The 18100-nt window shown below is 39.2% G+C and overlaps 1 protein-coding gene across 1 annotated transcript; it reads right to left on the reverse strand.

Annotated features, from left to right (window-relative positions):
- Positions 1–15257: 15257 nt before the first annotated feature.
- Positions 15258–17742, reverse strand: LOC129739045 (uncharacterized). Its single transcript, XM_055730420.1, has one exon. It carries the CDS (start codon positions 16768–16770, stop codon positions 15274–15276), a length of 1497 nt encoding a protein of 498 aa, XP_055586395.1. The 5' UTR covers positions 16771–17742; the 3' UTR covers positions 15258–15273.
- Between the last annotated feature and the right edge of the window lie 358 nt (positions 17743–18100).

Raw genomic sequence — 18100 nt, forward strand, 5'->3', positions numbered from 1 at the left:
GATTACGAGGGTCGACAGCCTCTGGAAGACAACACAATTCGACCGGAACGTCTTTGTCGAAGTGTTGAATTGGGCGCGGAACTTGGAAAACCTATCCGCGGGAAACCTGACGAGGGTACTCGCAAGCGCATGTGACGCTACGATGACAAGGATGGCAAAACGGAAAGACACTTGGTAACCCGTTTACTGGTGGACAACGGAAATCGCGGACCTGCGTACTAGCTGCCTAAGGGCTAGAGGCGATATATGCAGAGATCGAGGTCCCCGTCAGCGAAAACGGAGCGAAGAGTGCCTTACGCAAGTGCTAGGTCTGCCCTCTGCAGAGCAAACAAGGCGACCAAAAAGACACGTTTCAGGCAACTCTGCGAGAACGCCAACGACTACCTCTGGGGTGACGCTTACAGGATTGTCATGGTCAAGACGCGGAGCTGGGGGGGTGCCACAGGAAGCGGGCCCGAACGAAGCGGAGCAGATTTCGCTTGAGGGACTACGGGACATAGCTAAGTCCCTCCAGTTGAACAAAGCTCCGGATCCGGATGGCATCCCTAACGTAACAGTGAAGGCCGCGCTCATGGAACATCCCGAAATATCCCGGTCATCACTACAACAATATGTGGGTCAGAGGGTCTTCCCGGACGTGTGGAAGCGACAGCGGTTGATGCTCCTGCCAAAACCGGGTAAGTCATCAGCTTATCGCCCGATATGTCTCCTGGATATTGCTGAAAAGGTGCTAGAGAAGATGGTCCAGAGCAGGATACAGCTCTACACCGAAGGTGCGAACGGTCTATCCGATAAACAGTTTGGTTTTCGGAAAGGTCGCAGTACGGTGGATGCCATTAGACGTGTAATCGAAGGGGCAGATGAAGCCAGACTGAAGAAGAGGAGAGAAGACGGGTTTTGCGCAGAGGTCACCCTTGACGTGAAGAACGCCTTCAACAGCGTCAGTTAGGCAACGATTGAATCGTCGCTTATTCGTATGAGGATTCCGGCATATATCTGTAGGATGGTGGAGTGTTACTTCCGTAATCGCCCACAACAGTATATGACCAGTGAGGGACTGAAAACAGTGAGTGTCTCGGCAGGGGTTCCACAAGGATCGATACTTGGCCCGTTATTGTAGAACTGCTGAGACTGCGTCTCCTCACGGGAGTGAGACTTGTGGGATTCGCCGACGACGCCGACAACCGGAGAGGTTCAGCTACTTGCCACAGTAGCGATTGAGAAGGTGAATAGTTGGATGCGCTCCAAGAGCTTGCGTCTGGCTCACCACAAGACCGAGATGGTGCTGATCACCAACTTGATTTCAGCACAATCAGGGATGATTGCAGCTGGACCGTGCGCAATAGAATCTAAGCTGAGGTTTATGGCCCACGTCGACTACGCCTGTAAAAGAGTGGCAATGGCGACAGCAGCCCTCTCGCGGGTTATGTCGAACAACTCGGCAATCCGCTGCAGCAGAAGCGTGACCTCGTCCATTTTGTGGTACGGAGCGGCATCTTTGAGCAGGCAGTGTAACCTGCTAAAGCTCTGCAATGTGCTCTGGCTGATGAACCAGCGCATTCCGAACGATGTCCTAGGTAGCTGCCGATGCCGTTGTGGCGGGGGTCATGCTCATCTCGGCTTGCTAGAGGACGATATCTTCTGAAGAAACATGCCCGATGTGCGAAAACATGCCGATGTTCAGCTGGCAGCACCAGTGGGACAGCTCGGAACGCGGCCTAACGTCGGATTTTGAATGGATCGAAGACATGGAGAGGTGGATTTCTGCATGACACAGTTCTTGACTGGTCACGGATGTTTCATGCAGTACCACCATGCATCGGTTTGGACACGTGGCCTTCGCCAACACGGTTGTTCCGTACTGTTTTGGCCGGATTCGGCATCTTGCCATTACGGTAAAAAGGCCATGGTACGCCGCCAACAACGTGCAGGTGGTTCCCAAGGACAAGAACCCTCCCAACACTCCAGAGCTCCGCCCAATTGAGAAATACTGGGCTATTGTCAAGCGGAACCTAAAGAAGACCAAAAAAACTGCTAAGGACGAGCAGCAGTTCAAGGCAAACTGGCTTTTTGCGGCGAAGAAGGTGGACAAGGTGGCCGTACAAAATCTGATGGCAGCGGAAGCCTAACTGAATATTTTTCTTGAATTTCATAGTAATTAAACTTGAAAAAGAAATTAAATTTGATTTTTTAAATAAACGATTCCACCGATTTACACGCGTTTTCCCTTGACCAAATTTTGACCGTATCACCCTTTATACCTGCTGCGCACGCCGAGCTGCCTGATTCGTCGCGCGTGTTTGTGTGTGTAGGATATCTCCACCGTTACCGCCGCGGAGTATCCGAGTCGAACGCGCCCTCTGTGACGGAGGCTGCGGGGATAAGACATGACCTTCACTTCTGGTCTCACTTCGACGTCGGATAAGTCACTCGAGTCGGGTAGGATGACATCACCGTCGGGATTCATCTGAGTCGTAAGCGTGAAAGACCCGTACGTGTGCTATGACAGGCGCGAGTCCAGGATAAGCTGCTCTCGGTTCGCCACACGGCGGGCAAAGAGGAGTGGGCCTCGAGCCAAACCAATCGGAGCCAAGATCTCGAGTCGTTAGAGGAGAGGTTATTGGTCTCTTGCAGTGGTCTCGAACAGAGGCGGAGCGCACTATAACGGTGTTAAATAAAAAATGAGAATGTTTTCAATACCTTTCAGTAACTCAAATAAAGAGCGTAAAATTTTCTTTCTTCGAGAAAATTGCTCTTTGGGCTTTCTAGAAACAGTAGGCGTGTTTGGTTTTGCTAGTTTGAATTTAGTCAAAGCAAAGATGACGTCGAAACAGCCCGTGCTCCGCGAACGCATTGTACGGTTCTACGAAACGCATTTCCAGCAAGGAAAAAAGTTCACGGTGGCACATTTTAAGGAAGAAAATGTACCTGTCAGTACGGTATGGGTTCCCTGCACGTAGAGCGGAAGGTCGGAAGTGGTCGTCCGGTGACGATAATGACGAAGCAGAGGAAGACATCGTTAAAGAAGCTGTTTGACAACAAGCCTGCGTGCCGCCGGTCGGAAATATGGCTGCTCCCACGTGTTGATCCATCGTACCCTCAAGATGGAAGGAATCGTCTGCAGGAAGAAGACGAGGTCGCCGGTGTACACGGAGGAGCAGATTGAGACGGTTAAATCACAGTGTCGGATGACCAAAAAACGGGACGTCATTCGTTCTGGATGACGAAAGCTATTTTCCGCTGTCCAAAACGCATATTCCAGGAAATGATAATTACTACTCCAGCGACAAGTCATCCACACCGCCTGAAGTGAAATACAAGTTCAAGCACAAGTTTGAAAAAAAGGTTGTGTTGTACATTGCCATTTCCGACCGGGGCATTTCAAAGCTTTGGTTTAAGCCGAGCGGTCTGGCAATCAACCAACAAATCTATCAAGAAGAGTGCCTCGATAAAATCCTGCTGCCGTTCCTGAACGAGCATCACGCGGGTGAGAAATAGATACCGTTCGTGTCGAAAGATCGTAACCCAACAAACTTGCCCCAGTGCCGCCCAATAGAGGATTTCTTTGGCTCACTCAGTGCCCTAGTGTATAAAAATTGGATTGGAGGGCCAAGGGCACGAAGCAACTGACTACAAGAATCCGGAATTGTATCCGGAAATGGACGTATGTTCCGTACAACGTTCTTGTGAGAGCATCGCGACAAAGTTGCGTCGAACATCAGACCACGGCCTTACACTCAAATATTCACTGATATTTTTTTGAAGAAAATACATTATGTTATTAATAAAAAAGTACTGAAATCGATGAAAAAAATAACAATTTTTTTATATTTGATTGAAAAAATTCTCATTTTTTATTTAACACCCGTTACTCATGGAAATCAAGCCTCGAGTTACGATTAAAGGCCGGACCTCAAGTCGTCAAAGGAGAGGTCCCTAGTCTTGAATCGTAACAAGAGGCAGCAATGCAATCCGTATAAAGAATTCTCCACCTGGGTGATCAACTAATTAAAAAAAGACAGGGTAAAACGGAAGTATGACTGGTCAACTTTTAGCTGACCTTCACTGAGTAGTGCATTTCCCAATGATCGAAGCTGCGGGGATAAGACAAGACCGTATTCGGTGGGAATCATCCGGGTCGTTTCGTTAAGACCTGTGCGTGTGTTGTGAGAGGCGCAAGTCCGGCACACGACGGATAAGAGGTGGCGAACTTCGAATCCTTGTGATAAGAAGTCGGGTTTTAAGTCGTTACAAAAGATGTCAAGCTTCGAGTTCCCGGGAGGAGAGACTTGTGTGTTCACTCCCGGGTCTTTATGACGAGAGGCCGGTTTTCGAGTCGGAAGAGGAGAGATCATTAAGTTAACAAGAAGAGAGGTAAGAGTGTAAACCTCAATTCGTTACGAGGAGAGGTCAGAAGACAGATCAGGCCTTGGGTCGTGTATATGGAGAGGTGTGTGTACGTTAACCTCGAGTCATTGCTGGGAGAGGTCGGATCTCGAGTCGTTAGAGGAGTGTCTAGGCGTCGAGTTGCAATGAGAACAGGTATTGCTGAAAGTGGGTCCGCCTCGGAGCACACTAGCTCGAATAGACCTCCCACTATGAAGGGATAGTGCTGAACAGTTCAAGGTGGGAGTCAAGTTCTGTGTCACTTCGTTCAACAATGTTTTGTAGGTCCTTGATTTCACCGTTATTTAACCCTTTCAAGATTCAAACATTCACCCTTAAGCCTTGAAACATGATCCTTTAAAAAATACGTTTCCGACGTCACTGGTGTTTCCCTCCTACAAGTTCGCACTCGAAAAGCGGCACATCATGACCGGGAACACCATGTTGCTAACATTTAACATTGCTACATATATTAAAACAATTGTTATGGTTAGAGCCACTTTCACAGGCGAAAACCCCGAATCATCGAGTGGACTATTTATGTGGCAAAATAAGTTCCAAGGTTTCTTTTATCGCGCTTCTAAACGAAGGAACGAACGATAAAAAAAAACGAGAGGAATCGAAAGAGAGATTCTGAGGCGAGGCCACACCACCGTAACATGACTGCCGGAGAACCACCGACCGATAAGTCGAAGGAAAACGAAGGTGTTTTTCATCCTCCCACCAACTCTTGAAGCCAATCCCAGTTGGTCCGTGTTGTTATCTGATTGATCAATATATAGCCAAACGCCACGCTATGCTACTGTGCTAGGTGAGGTTCCTACCTTCCCGTTTTTTGCAGCCTTTTCTCTGCCTTTCCAATATTAGCTGTACGGCATAATGTTAAGCCAAGTCACAGCCGATTTGGAAACTTATCGTGTAGGTAAGGTACCTATCCTTGGAGTTGGCTGGCTGGCTGGATGACTGCCACTGGTTGACTCCGTAGCCGTAGTCAAGAATGGGATAAGCTATTTTTGACGTCCCTCCACCCCTAACATTTCCCTGATCTCCACAGCACACCCAGACCCCCCTCTCCTTTCACGAAAAGCGAAGTCAGGTCAAATCGATATGAATAAGTTATTGTGCTACCTACAGATTTTTGGCCGCACCGCGCCATTCAGTTCATTTATTAATGACTGAAGCTGTTCATTGGAATGGGGAATTAGAGATTAAAATCATTTTTTTTTAATTATTGTTTGCTTAAACTTTTGACAAATTAGATGAATTTGAGAGTTTTGACAGTTGAAAATTTTAGACTAATTTAGACTAATTTTCTAGTTAAAAATTTGAATCAATTTAGATTTAATTTCTTGACAATTTTGACATTCGTCAAGAGCGTCAAGATTTTGACAGATTTTACAGATTTATTGATTGAACAATTTAATCAAACTTTGAATGTTTTTTACCAGAACAGTAAAGAACGCTATAGTGCAGCGGTCGGCAACCTTTTGAGACAGAAGAGCCAAAAATTGCAAATAAAGGAAATTTCTAAGTTTGAAAGAGCCGCACTTCTTTTAATCCTTACTACAAATAATGGTGATCGCTAAGATACATTGCATTCTGATAAGAACTTAGTTTCATTATCCTTTTCACATCGCCACAGATTTTCGTTGTTTTATTGGCAAACGGGAGCGATTTTCTTTCTTCTGAATCAATACATTTTCAAAACGATTACAGTTTAGTGACGTAAAATTATGGAGATTTGCCATTGTAACCAGATAAAATTTATCATTTCAAACTTTGGTGCAATTCTTTCCAAACACCTATCTCCATATAATGATATAAAAAATATATTTTCGATGTATTCTATTGAAATATTAAAAAATTGCATTGAAAATTTTATACCATATAAATGCATACTACAAGAGGTTAATTAAAAAAAAAACTAAATGAGGGTTTGTCGCTTTAATTTTTTCTCAAATTCTACAAATACGCCTTATTTTTTTTGTTTGAACATCCGTTAAATGCCAATGAGGTTCATTTGTTTGTTATGCGCATAAAACTATCATTTCAAATAGATAAATATTTCCGGGCCTTAGAATAAATAAACCAACAAATTTTAATTCATGAATGCTCATTTAACGAATTGAAAAAAATAAGTCAAAATTTGACAAAATTTAACCATCGGTCGCGAAATGAAGTCAGATAATACGGTTATAAAATTTCTTTAATTTTTTTTTTATTACAAACATTCCGATTCAGCTTTCTAGTTCTCATTTTGATTTCTGGCAGAATAAAAAAAGGTTTCAATAATTATATTTTTCAATAACGAAAATTTAAGTTTAAATTCTCAATTCTGTTCAAAATCGTAGCCCTTTCAATTTGTGTCCTCTCCATACTGATGAAATCTTAAAAAGAATGTCTAAACCTCTGAGTCTCAAATATTTCATGTTCTATGAATACTAATCACAAATTCATATTTGAAATTTGGCCGAAAATGTTAACCGATTATAATGATATAAGATTCGTTGTGTGATAAATTTATTTTAATATTTCAATATTCCAAACAAAACAATTTCAAATATTGCAAACAGTTAAATTTTTTTTTAAATACTTTAATTTTTGACAGATTTGCTGTATTTCAGTGTATTTTACAGTGGTTTTTTGAATCATCACGCCTAGATTCATCCGATGATGTAGAAATATGCTGGGGTCCAATGGAAGTTTTAATAGCTATCTTGGATCTTCGTGTACAATAGGTATTAAATCTTACATAATAATAGACATCTAACTTTGGCTTTGCTTCGCTGTATTTCATTTTTCAACTAACCGATTTTTTTAACTCAAATTTTACTTTTTTGATCATAACTTCATAGAACTAGAACAAACCAAAACCAAAATTTTGATAACGACCCAGAAATCAAAATCAACTTTTAAAACAGTCATGACGTTTTAAAAATAATTGCAGAAACATGATAAAGGAATAAAGTTTAGAATAAAAAAAGGATGTAAAAGTTGTAAGAAGATACATTAAAGTTTATGGAAGAAAATGCTTCTTTACCAAATAAAATTGCTCCTTTGAATAAATACCTAAAAATATTCATAATATATCTATGAAATTATAAAATTAGAACAAGGACTCAGCTCCCAGTTCTCAAAAAATATTTTTCACAAACTTGAAAATTTTGTTCACTTGAACTCATGTTCAAAAGAAGAACTTGAATTTTTTAAAATTTGTGAAATGCTTTCATGGATTTGAAAAAGAACATTGAGAGAGGGAATTCAATATTTGAAAAATTTAAAAACAAAAAGTTTTAACACAGAAATTTTATTTAAGCATTACTTGAATCATCATCTGATGTTCATATTTGATTAGAACGGTAGTAAAGCAAACTTATTTTTAAAATATTCAACTCAAGAATAACAAACTCATAATCTCAACAGTGAGGATTTTATTTGACTATTAAAAAATGCTCAGTTTTTATCCGATTAAATCAGAACAACAAAGAAAACAAATTCTACGGAAAACTTCCCATACCACCGAAGAAAAATTTCTCCAGGCTTCCAAATGCTGGATCAGACCTAATCAGAATCAAACTTTTAAGAAGAACGTTAACTGATTTCTAAATCTTACCTTGGTTGCAAACTGACAAGATGCTGTTAATTTGTTCTATAGATGTTTTTTTGGTTTCTTTTTTAATCCTGGAAAATATTATCTGAACTGGAAGGAAAACATATGTTGCGCCCGTTTACTCTAAAAAATTTCGAAGACTTTCAAAATTTTCACACATTGATCTAAAGAGCCGCAGTTATACATCCAAAGAGCCGCAGTTATACATACAAACAGCCGCAGTTATACATCCAAACAGCCGCAGGTTGCCGACCTATGCTATAGTGTAATACGAGATTTCAATTTAAAATTGGACATGAGTTAGTTTCCTCGAGCTCCCTTTGTTGTTATTCATTGAAATCGTTGCCTTTCCAGAGGAAGAAAAATTTGGAATTTAAACTTTTTTTTTTACGAAGGCTAGTACCATGGTGTGCAAATCTTAATAGAACAATGTGAAACAATTAGCAGCTCTTTACAAGTTATAGTTAAAAAGAAAAACCAAATTCCCGGAATGTGTCGGCATTTTCCGACTTTTCTGAACGCACATTATTGACCAGACGAACAGCTTTTCGCAGCTTGCAACGATTATGCGGATTACCGGAAAAGTGTTCGTAATGGATTCTTCGCACCGGAAATCATTTAAATGCAGAAGAGTTGACGTTATGGTGGTATTAAATTAAAATTAAATTTTAATGGTTTGTTGATATTTGAAGCATACCCGAAACATAGCTGCCACTAAGCTAAGTAATTTGACAGATTCTACAATTATTACAGTTTTTGCAATTTCGTCAGTCTAACTTTTCTTTATTGTAAGTATTGTCTTAATTTAATATTTCGAATATTTATAAATTTTTTGTAACTTTTTCTTTGACAATTTCAACATTCGTCAAGAGATAAAAACAAATTAAATAATATCCCAAACAAATAAACAAACAAACCGCAAGAGCTTGCACTGGTGATCCACAACTTTACACAGCTCGCATTTGAGCTGGGCGCTTTGGATCAACACTATTTTCCCACCGAATGTGCAGGTATGAGTGAAGGATCATTGCACAAAATTTAAAGGAAATCGATTCACTAGTATTTGCTTGGCAGATCGAAGCTGCACAAAAGTCGGATTTTTTTCGAATTGTGATCAAGTCGTGACAAGTTCTCATAATTATCTTAAAAAAATAAAATAAAAAATACTGACGTGCAGAAGGTTTTCTATGCAAGCAGAATGAAATGATTTTTTACTTAGATTTCAACTGAAACATATAAATTTTCTAATAAGTAAAGTTTATAATAGGTAATACACTGGGAACAAAAGTTATGACGGCATATCTCGAAATATTTTTGAAAGTTCGTGATTTTTTGAAAAAACGGCTTGTTTTGTTTTTCTGCCACCAAGTGTCATGGCGGCCACTGTTCAAGGCAAAAATCAAAATTTTAAAAAAAATTCAATAACTACACGCAAAAGAATTTAGAAATTATTTCTACGGGATTTTTCACGTGAACTAGCATTTTGATGCATCATATCGATTCAACGTGAATCTTGTAGTAGCCACAGTGTATCAAGGACGCCCCGGTAGTAAATACTTTACTTCTACATAACTGACTCATGAATTTCACGTCAAATCTAAGTGGATGATTTTAAATCCCTTTTGTGCATTTTTCTGCAGCATTTGGTGGTAAATTCATATTAGAAAATGAAATTGAAATCCGTCATTGTTTCCTGTTGTGAAGTTTTTGGAAGCCGTTGCATTTGTTGTCATCAGCGAGACATGTTAGCAAAGAGGATTTAATCTGTTTTTGATTTGTCGTTTTGGTAAGAGATAATGATGGTTAATTGTAATCAGCTAATTTTTGTTTTTTTTTTGTATTTTTCTGATTGCAATAATGCCTCTGGACTTCAATGGCTTCTTTGGTGGGACTCTTCGTATAAGATGTTCAACGGAACACTAATCACGTCAAGGTAAAATATGTTCTATTCAAAAAATACATTGGTTATCAATGCATACTTTTAAATTTTTACAGAATTCCTAAAAAGAAGCTGTGTTGCAGGATGTACAAAAATAAAAGTGTTTTCAATATTGAATAAGTGTAGTGTTAGTGATAAACACAGAGAATGATATATATGTTGTGCAAAGATTGTGAAAATAAAGTTTATTCACAAAAACATTAAGTTTTTAAATCATAATGAAAAATAACAAAAAAAAGAAAGTAAAAAACCCCCCTTATTATCATTCCTATACTTAAAACATTTCCCGTGGCTTTCATAAACAAACCGCGTTGAACTCACAAAAAATTCACGTAAAATGTAGGTGCGTCCCTTGAAGCACAAATTCTTATAGGGACGCGTCTACATATTGATTTCGTAGCATCTACGTGAAAATCAATTGGATAAAAATTATGTAGTTTTTCACGTAGCCACTACGTGCAGATTATTTTGGGTGTTGTTCGTTCTGGAAAAAGCAGTTGAGAAAGTTGAGTTTTGTTTTCGCTAGTATTACACCGAAAACCGCTCCTTTTGCCAGTTCTCAGAATTATTTATAAGGTGAGTTGACACAATATTCGGGATTCGTGGCCAAATAGATTTACCGTTGATTTGGACATAGTGAAATTAAAATTTCTAACCAACGAAATTATTTTATTTTTTTCAGACCCCGAAACATCCCTTTGCGGAAGTAAATCCGAGTGCCTTCCAGAAATTATAAGAAAACGAATCCTCGACTGATCCGGTAAAGGAATCTTATTAACTATTCAGAAAATTCATTTTTATTTATTCAACTTTTTATTTTATTTCTATAGGATAACACAATCGAACCAGACACAGAATGGGGACTGTTGCTGCTTTTTTGTGATTAAGTGTTGGTGTAAATTCGGTTTGTGTTGTGCAAAATGAAATTTTGAATAAATTTCTTTTTGAAGAAACTTCTTGTCTTTTTTAAATGTAAATAAAAAGAAAAACAAAAGCAACGAGCGAATCAATATTAATTACATTTCAATACTAAACGAATTTCATGAATCTTGCATTATCACATCATGTCGTACTCACTAAAAATTCACGTAAATTTTATTTGATGTTCATTATGCACCGATTCTTATAGCAACGCGTTTACATGTTTCTACCGTAGCATCTACGTGAAAATCAATTGGATAAAAACTATGTAGTTTTTCACGTAGCCGCTACGTGCAGATTATTTTGGGTGTAGACTTTTGAGGGATGGGTATACTACACCGAAAATATTTTCACTTAAAATGTAAGTGACGATTGGAGTGAATTTTCGCCATTTGTCATTTCATGTGAATTTTAAGTAACCGTCAAGTGAATTTTAAGTGAGCGGCGAAGTGAAATTTAAGTTAGCAGCAAAGTGAATTTTTGAATGTACACCCAAAATAATTTTTACTTAAAAAATAAGTGACATCTGTAGTAAATTCTCGCCATACGTAATTTCATTTGAATTTTAAGTGATGGGTCAAGTGAATTCACTTAAGTGACCGGTCAAGTGAATTACACTATGACGTTCCAGTGAAATTTATCTGAGTTTCTACGTAAGTTTCTAGTTAATTATCTCTCGCGTTTTTAAATAAAAGAACATTTATAGAACAGCACTACGATTTCAAATACTTACATTACGCTTTCGCCATAAATTTATGGCGAAAGGAAAATTCCATCGTAATCCCAAGGCAGATCGGTTACTGCGGATAGTGCGACTTCTAAATCTTCCCTGCTGCAAACCACAAAATCTGTTCCGTTCAACCCACAAGCTGAAACATGATAACACCTTTAAATAACTTTTTCTTACATCACGTTTAACACAAACTACCGCCAAAATCGCCTATTAAAGAATTGGGAAAATCCAAATCCAGCATAAGCCTTAAACGCTGCTCTTTAGAATTTGCCATTTTGAACTCTGAAAATAAACATAATTACAACCTGACATTCACTTGAAATTCAAGTGATGGGGAAGTGAATATTTTTTCTCACTTCAAATTCAAGTGACGACTGAAGTGAATGTGGATGAATTCACTTGAAATTTAAGTGACTGCCAAGTGAAATGTATATGTCGCACTTGAATGTCTTCAGGACTTGATGGCTTGAAAAAGTAGAAATAAAAGAAAAATATAATTTAATATTTTGGTTACGGTTTATTCATCACAATTTTCCTTTTATAACAAACAACCATCATGGCAATACTTTCATCGAGCTCTGCAATTGTTTTCATACTAATAAATAGCTTCTTTTCTGCGTCTACTAGCGCAAACACAACTCGTTTGAGTTTCCCTTCCAAACCACAATAAATACGTTCAATCCCAACATTGTTGACATGCGCTATTCCTCGATTCATTTGAATTTTAAGTGATCGGTCAAGTGAGCGGAAAAGAAAGTGGACGTACAGTAGAATTCAAGTGCCAGTCACTTAAAACTCAAGTGATGAGTGAGTGAATATTGACTCGCTCACTTTAAATTTAAGTGAGGGGTAAGTGAAATGTACATGAGTCACTTGAAATGAAGAAATCCACTGAATTCTTACTTTTAAGTGAATCTTCGAGTGTATTTTAAGTGTGATTTTGGGTTGTGATCAATGAGGTGATGAAGTTCCATGTATTTTGTAATTATTTCTTGCTTCAAACTGCAAACAATTTTGTATTTTGTGCTTTTTTCAAAATTGTCACAATTGAAGGTATCTAGATCTTTCCCAAAATTGAAAATTTGATTCATTTTCACGACTTAATAACACATGCATTTTTCAGATTTCTAAAATTTTTATTTTTGGAGTTCGATTCGTTTCGATTTTTATTGTAATTTCAAAGTTATGACCTTTAATATGACAAACTGTAAATAAACTTTAGACGGTGTCTAAAATACCACAGTCAGTTTACTTCAACACTCTTCAAAGCACGAATAAATCACCTGATTTGATGAGTACTTTTGTTCCCAAGTTGTTTTGTCCCACCATTGTTTGTTTTCGATGCAAAAAAGAGATTTATTCCCATCATTTCTTCCATAACTCTTAAAAGAGTTGTTGATCCACTCTGGTGTCTTCAGATGAAAGTTGCATCATAAATTGGGCTATACGTTGATACGTTTTGAAGATTATTCGGCGATGCATATAGTATTTTTATACACAACTTAAAATTGATTTACCAATTCTCATGTTAAAGGTCATTTTTTTAAATTTTTTAAATATTTGATTTGAAAAGTTGATGAAATTTTCATGCATTTTGATATACAATTTTATGATTTCTGTTGGAAAATGCTTCACTAACATTATTTTACAAACATTATAATTCTTTGATCAATTAAAAAAAACATTTTTGATACATTTCGAGCTCTGTGATTGCTGGCGTGGCTAAGTAGATCGAGTTTCACATCGCCAATGGTTGCTTAGTACTCCGTGATTGATCGAGGTCATCAATTTTGAGCAAGGGCCAGAAGAATGCAGCCTGGGATTAGCAGTTCATTCTCAATGCAAAAAAAACTTATGCTCTCCTTTTTTAAAAATTATCAATAACAGAGCCGGCCACGTCCTAGTAGTCAATGAAGGATGAAGGAAGGATTGTTAGTAAGACACTTTTTAGGATCGACCATAAACCTGTTATTCCAAAGTTAACCATTTTTAAAATTGTCAACATTCAAAATTTACAGAAATTTTAAATTGTCTAGATATTATTATTGTTAGAATTTTCAAAACTGCTAAAATGTGCAGATTTGACTAAATTTACCAAATTGACAAAATTGTCGAAATTTTCAAAATTGTTAAAAATTCACAAAATTAATCAAAAAATCAAAAAATTTCAAAAATGGTCAGAATTTACAAAATTGTCAAAATTTGCCAGAATTTTCAAGATTGTCAAAATCTTCAAAATTGTCAAACTGTTAAAATTGTCAGAACTGTTAATATTGTCTAAATTGTTAAAATTTTCAAAATTGCCAAAACTATCAAATTGTCAACAATGTCAAAGTTTTCAAAATTGTCAAAAGTCATACGATTGTGAAACAGTTTGATGATATTAAATACAATTTTGAACAATTTTTTCAAGGTTAAAAACAACACGAAAAGTTTCAAATTTTATTGACAAGAAAAATTTAGAATTTTCGGGACCAGCGCTGAGTTGGTTAACAATCGCTGGTAGACGAACGCTTGAGGGAGAACATTTGGAACAAAATCGATGCTTTCTACCACAACAACAAACACACCTGCCCTGTCGATTGGTCGAGATGGTCGAAACGGAATTAACTTGAGGGTTGAGTTGGTTAGAAAGTCTATAGAATTTTACCCACCCGGTCAGTTCTACCCTTCAATTCTAAACCTCTTCCTATAGGCTCCAGTAAAAGGCTCGCAAGGGTTGAAAATTCGCGGTCAGCAGCAGCCCTCGAAATTCAAATTTTTCCCTGCCACACACAAGCACAATATGGTTCCTCAGCGGAATCGGCGATGATGGTGATTTGGAAACGTGAACCAGGATGCTGGACTGCGGCTTTCGAGTTCCCCTCTTTGGGAAAGCGGGATCTAACTGTTAGAAATTTTCTGTGTTTCCGGTACGTTTCCTGCAGGAAGAAAATTTGGAAAGGTTTAAATTAAATTTTAAAAAGAGAGAAACTTACTTCAAGAAAAAGTCTCAACTACCTGCTAGGTGGATTTTTTATTTTTTTTTCAGTCGATTCTCAGAGTATTGGAGGAATGAGAAAACCAGTCACTCTAAATCATCGCGATAATGGCCTTTCACTGCAACTCGCAGAATAGCTGGAGATTGGCAGTTTTCCACCCTTGCATATTTAGATAGAGCGCGCTCGGAAAGAAATCCGGAATCGCGTTCCGGTTATGCAGCAGCCTTGCTGATGTAGGAAGCTGTTTTCTGGCAAATCAGGGAAGGAGAAAGTCGTTGAGGGATGAGCGGATTTTGCTTCGACAGTGGTCCAAAGTTAGTCTGTCGGTGCATTAATTCGTCGCCGACATATCCCGCTTTCGATCGATGCTGCATGGCTTCATCGGGATGAACCAGAATGACGGCGAACATTGTCGGATAGAGCTTGACAACAACTCGTCAATCCTTGATTAGAAACCTGGGTTTGGGTTTATTGGAAGAACAGAAAAAAATTGCTTAAAATCAATCAGAGAAATATCGCAAGATAAAATAAAAAGTCTAAATTTAATATTCCAAATTCTCAATGTATTATCATATCGTCATATTTTCATTAACTTACAGTAAATATAAGTAAAAAATGTCAAAAAAAGAATTTACACTTTACATTCATATAAAAATAACTTAATTTTAAAACTACAACTTCGTAAAATAAAACCATTAACATCTCATCTGTTCGCCATCAGATGAACAACGCACTGAGGAAACTCCCGTCGGATCTGATGAACGCCATGCTCGGTAATCCCCCGGCACCAGCCCAGTTCCAGAAATCGTAACGCGGGCAGCCTCCTCACCAGCCGCAGGATCCCGTCGTCGTTGGAGCTGTTCAGATAGAAGATATACAATCGCTTCAGCTGCGAACTTTCCGGTATATCGTTGATGGCCACATCGATCCCATTGATGATCAGCTCCTCTACACTGGCCAACGCTTTGAGGGCACGGGCTCGCTGGACCTTCTGCGATCGGCACTGGACTTGGATCTCCAGTCGCTTCAACTTCGGAAAGCTACGGATCAGCTTCGAGAGGGTCATGTTGGGGTTGGCGCAATCCACGTAATGGACCCGGATGTCTCTGATGTTAGGAAGCACCTTCTGCAGCAGAAAGAAATCCTCGGTAGACGTCGTCTGTTTATAAATCCGAATGTCCAGATTGAGAACCGTGGTTATCGGTTTGGGGCACTCCTTCAACATATCCTGACGTAGCAATCCACCGATGGAGAGGGTTTTTAAATTTGGCAGCTGTCCTAGGGAAGCGAATCCGGGGCCTCGCAGAGAATCCACGGCAATGTGCAACACTCGAAGTTTGCTGCACGTTTTGGTTATAACTTCGAGGATGTTGTCCTGAACGGCGCAGTCTATGAAAGCTTCGCTCAAGTTGTTAAACTGACCGAAAAAGCTTTTCAACGTGTAGTTATCGATAGAGAGGCACATTTTACCGCTCATATGAATTGCCTCCAACTGAGGAAATCGCAACTGATCCAATGGTAGAAGGTTGTTATCTGCAGAGATCTCCAAGCTCTGCAACTGCGGTCCAAAATGCTGAAAAGCTTCCACTGCCCTGCTGTAATCGGTGCACTTGACGAAATGTGTACTCATCTTTGATAGCTTGGGGAACATGGATTCAATTTCTAATCCTTTCTTGTGCAACACTTGACTCAACGCTGCAAAATCCACCAAATGTTCCATCACCGGCATTGGTTCAGTGTATGTTTCGTCCTCCTGAACCCTCGCGATTAGTTGCTTCAGATTCGGGGCCAATTGCAAAATCTGCCTCAACTCACGCTTGCCGACATGGTTTAGACAATAGAAACTCTCCAAGTTGCCGCCAAGAAACGACAGAACTTCAAAAAGCAGCTTCATCAGATCGGGCGATATCAGACTGTGAACGTGGAAAGCCAAGATGTTCCGATAAATCCTTTCCGTTTGTTTGAGCGCCTCGAAGCGGCCGCCGTCGAAGGCCGGGTCACAGCTGATCAATCGTAGCTCTATCTTTCGCATGTAGTGTGGCGCAAACGCCACCTTATTCCAACGATGGCAAACCAACGATACCGATTTGCGATCCGGCAAGGCCAAGAAGGCAAAGATGTGATCTAGGACCTCGTTCGGGAAATGGTTGATGTGCTGCTGCAGCGGCTGAAATTCTTCGATGGACGAGTCCTGTTCCATGATTATTTTGCTGATAGATTATCACACTTGAATGTTTCACTGTACTGGCTTTCCACTCACTAGCTATGCAACTGATTTGGAAAAGGTTGCTGTGATCCGATAAATATCCCTCGCCAGGTTGCAATAAAGGACTGTATTTCCACTGACCTACGCTTGCTGTGTTACCTGGTTGTAGAATTTTGTGATGAACAGGAGCCGAAATTTTCAATACCTGAATGTATTGAATGAATGTTGATTTGCGGCGTTCGCCTATTATCGGATTAACTTCCAACAGGTAACATTAATGATCTAGTCCTACAAGCTTCCACTCTAGGAAAGAATTTAATTTCGATTTATTTTCTACTAACAGTAACATAGGAGATTTATTTTCTACTAACAGTAACATAGGAGTTTCAAAGGCTCAAAAACTGCCTGACTTATGTTTGACGTAAATGATCGTCCTGCTTTAACCACTACGCCAAATCACACCCAACAGAAATAACAACTAAATATGTTCCGAAGCTTAACGACGGATGTTGACGTAGCGGCTACTTTTTGAAGTGGAATAATGTTTTAGAATTTCCTATCGAAATGCCGAAGATGCAGCGTTCAAATATTACGCAACGCAATTTTAAATCATTTTCATGATTTTTGTGACATATTACTACTGCTTAACCTATCCCAGGTCGAAACATGGACAGAAGCTGCTTCTTCACTTCTACAAGTCATCGAACAATTTCGGATAGTCAGCTCGTCTGAGACGTTGTAAAAAAATCAGGACATACACTACAACTCATGTCAAAATCAAGATATTTGCCTGGAGGTTTGTGCTCCCGTACGGTGCGCCTGACAACATCTTTCTGTTGATCTTCTTTATGCGTAGGAAGCGCGGCGTGCGTCAAGGTCTCGTTTGCACTGTTAAATTCGGTCGTTTCAGCATCGTCACTATCGCAATCTTGAGTTGTGATATCAACATCTTCTTGGGGCTTGAATTTCATCGGAACACTAAACTCGTTTTTAAATTACTATCGGTACCTTCTGTTTTTCAGCTCCCGGATTCAAACTCAACGATGATTTGCATGCTTCACTGACGAAAACAACATCACAGCATATCGCAACCATTTTCGTTCTCGGGTTGTATATACACAATCTCTCCGATTGTCCAGCGTAACCAATAAAAACACCACGTTTCGACTTCGGGTCCCACTTCGCTTTTGGCACGGCACATTAATTGCGACCAGAATACTCGCAGCTCGGATTAATCAGATTTCTTGCCACTAAACCGTTTTTTGACACTCGAGCCCTTCACTGGCGATCTCTTGACAACATACGCTGCCGTTGAAATAGCTTT

Source organism: Uranotaenia lowii, chromosome 1, assembly GCF_029784155.1.
Source record: "Uranotaenia lowii strain MFRU-FL chromosome 1, ASM2978415v1, whole genome shotgun sequence".
Taxonomy (NCBI): Eukaryota; Metazoa; Arthropoda; class Insecta; order Diptera; family Culicidae; genus Uranotaenia; species Uranotaenia lowii.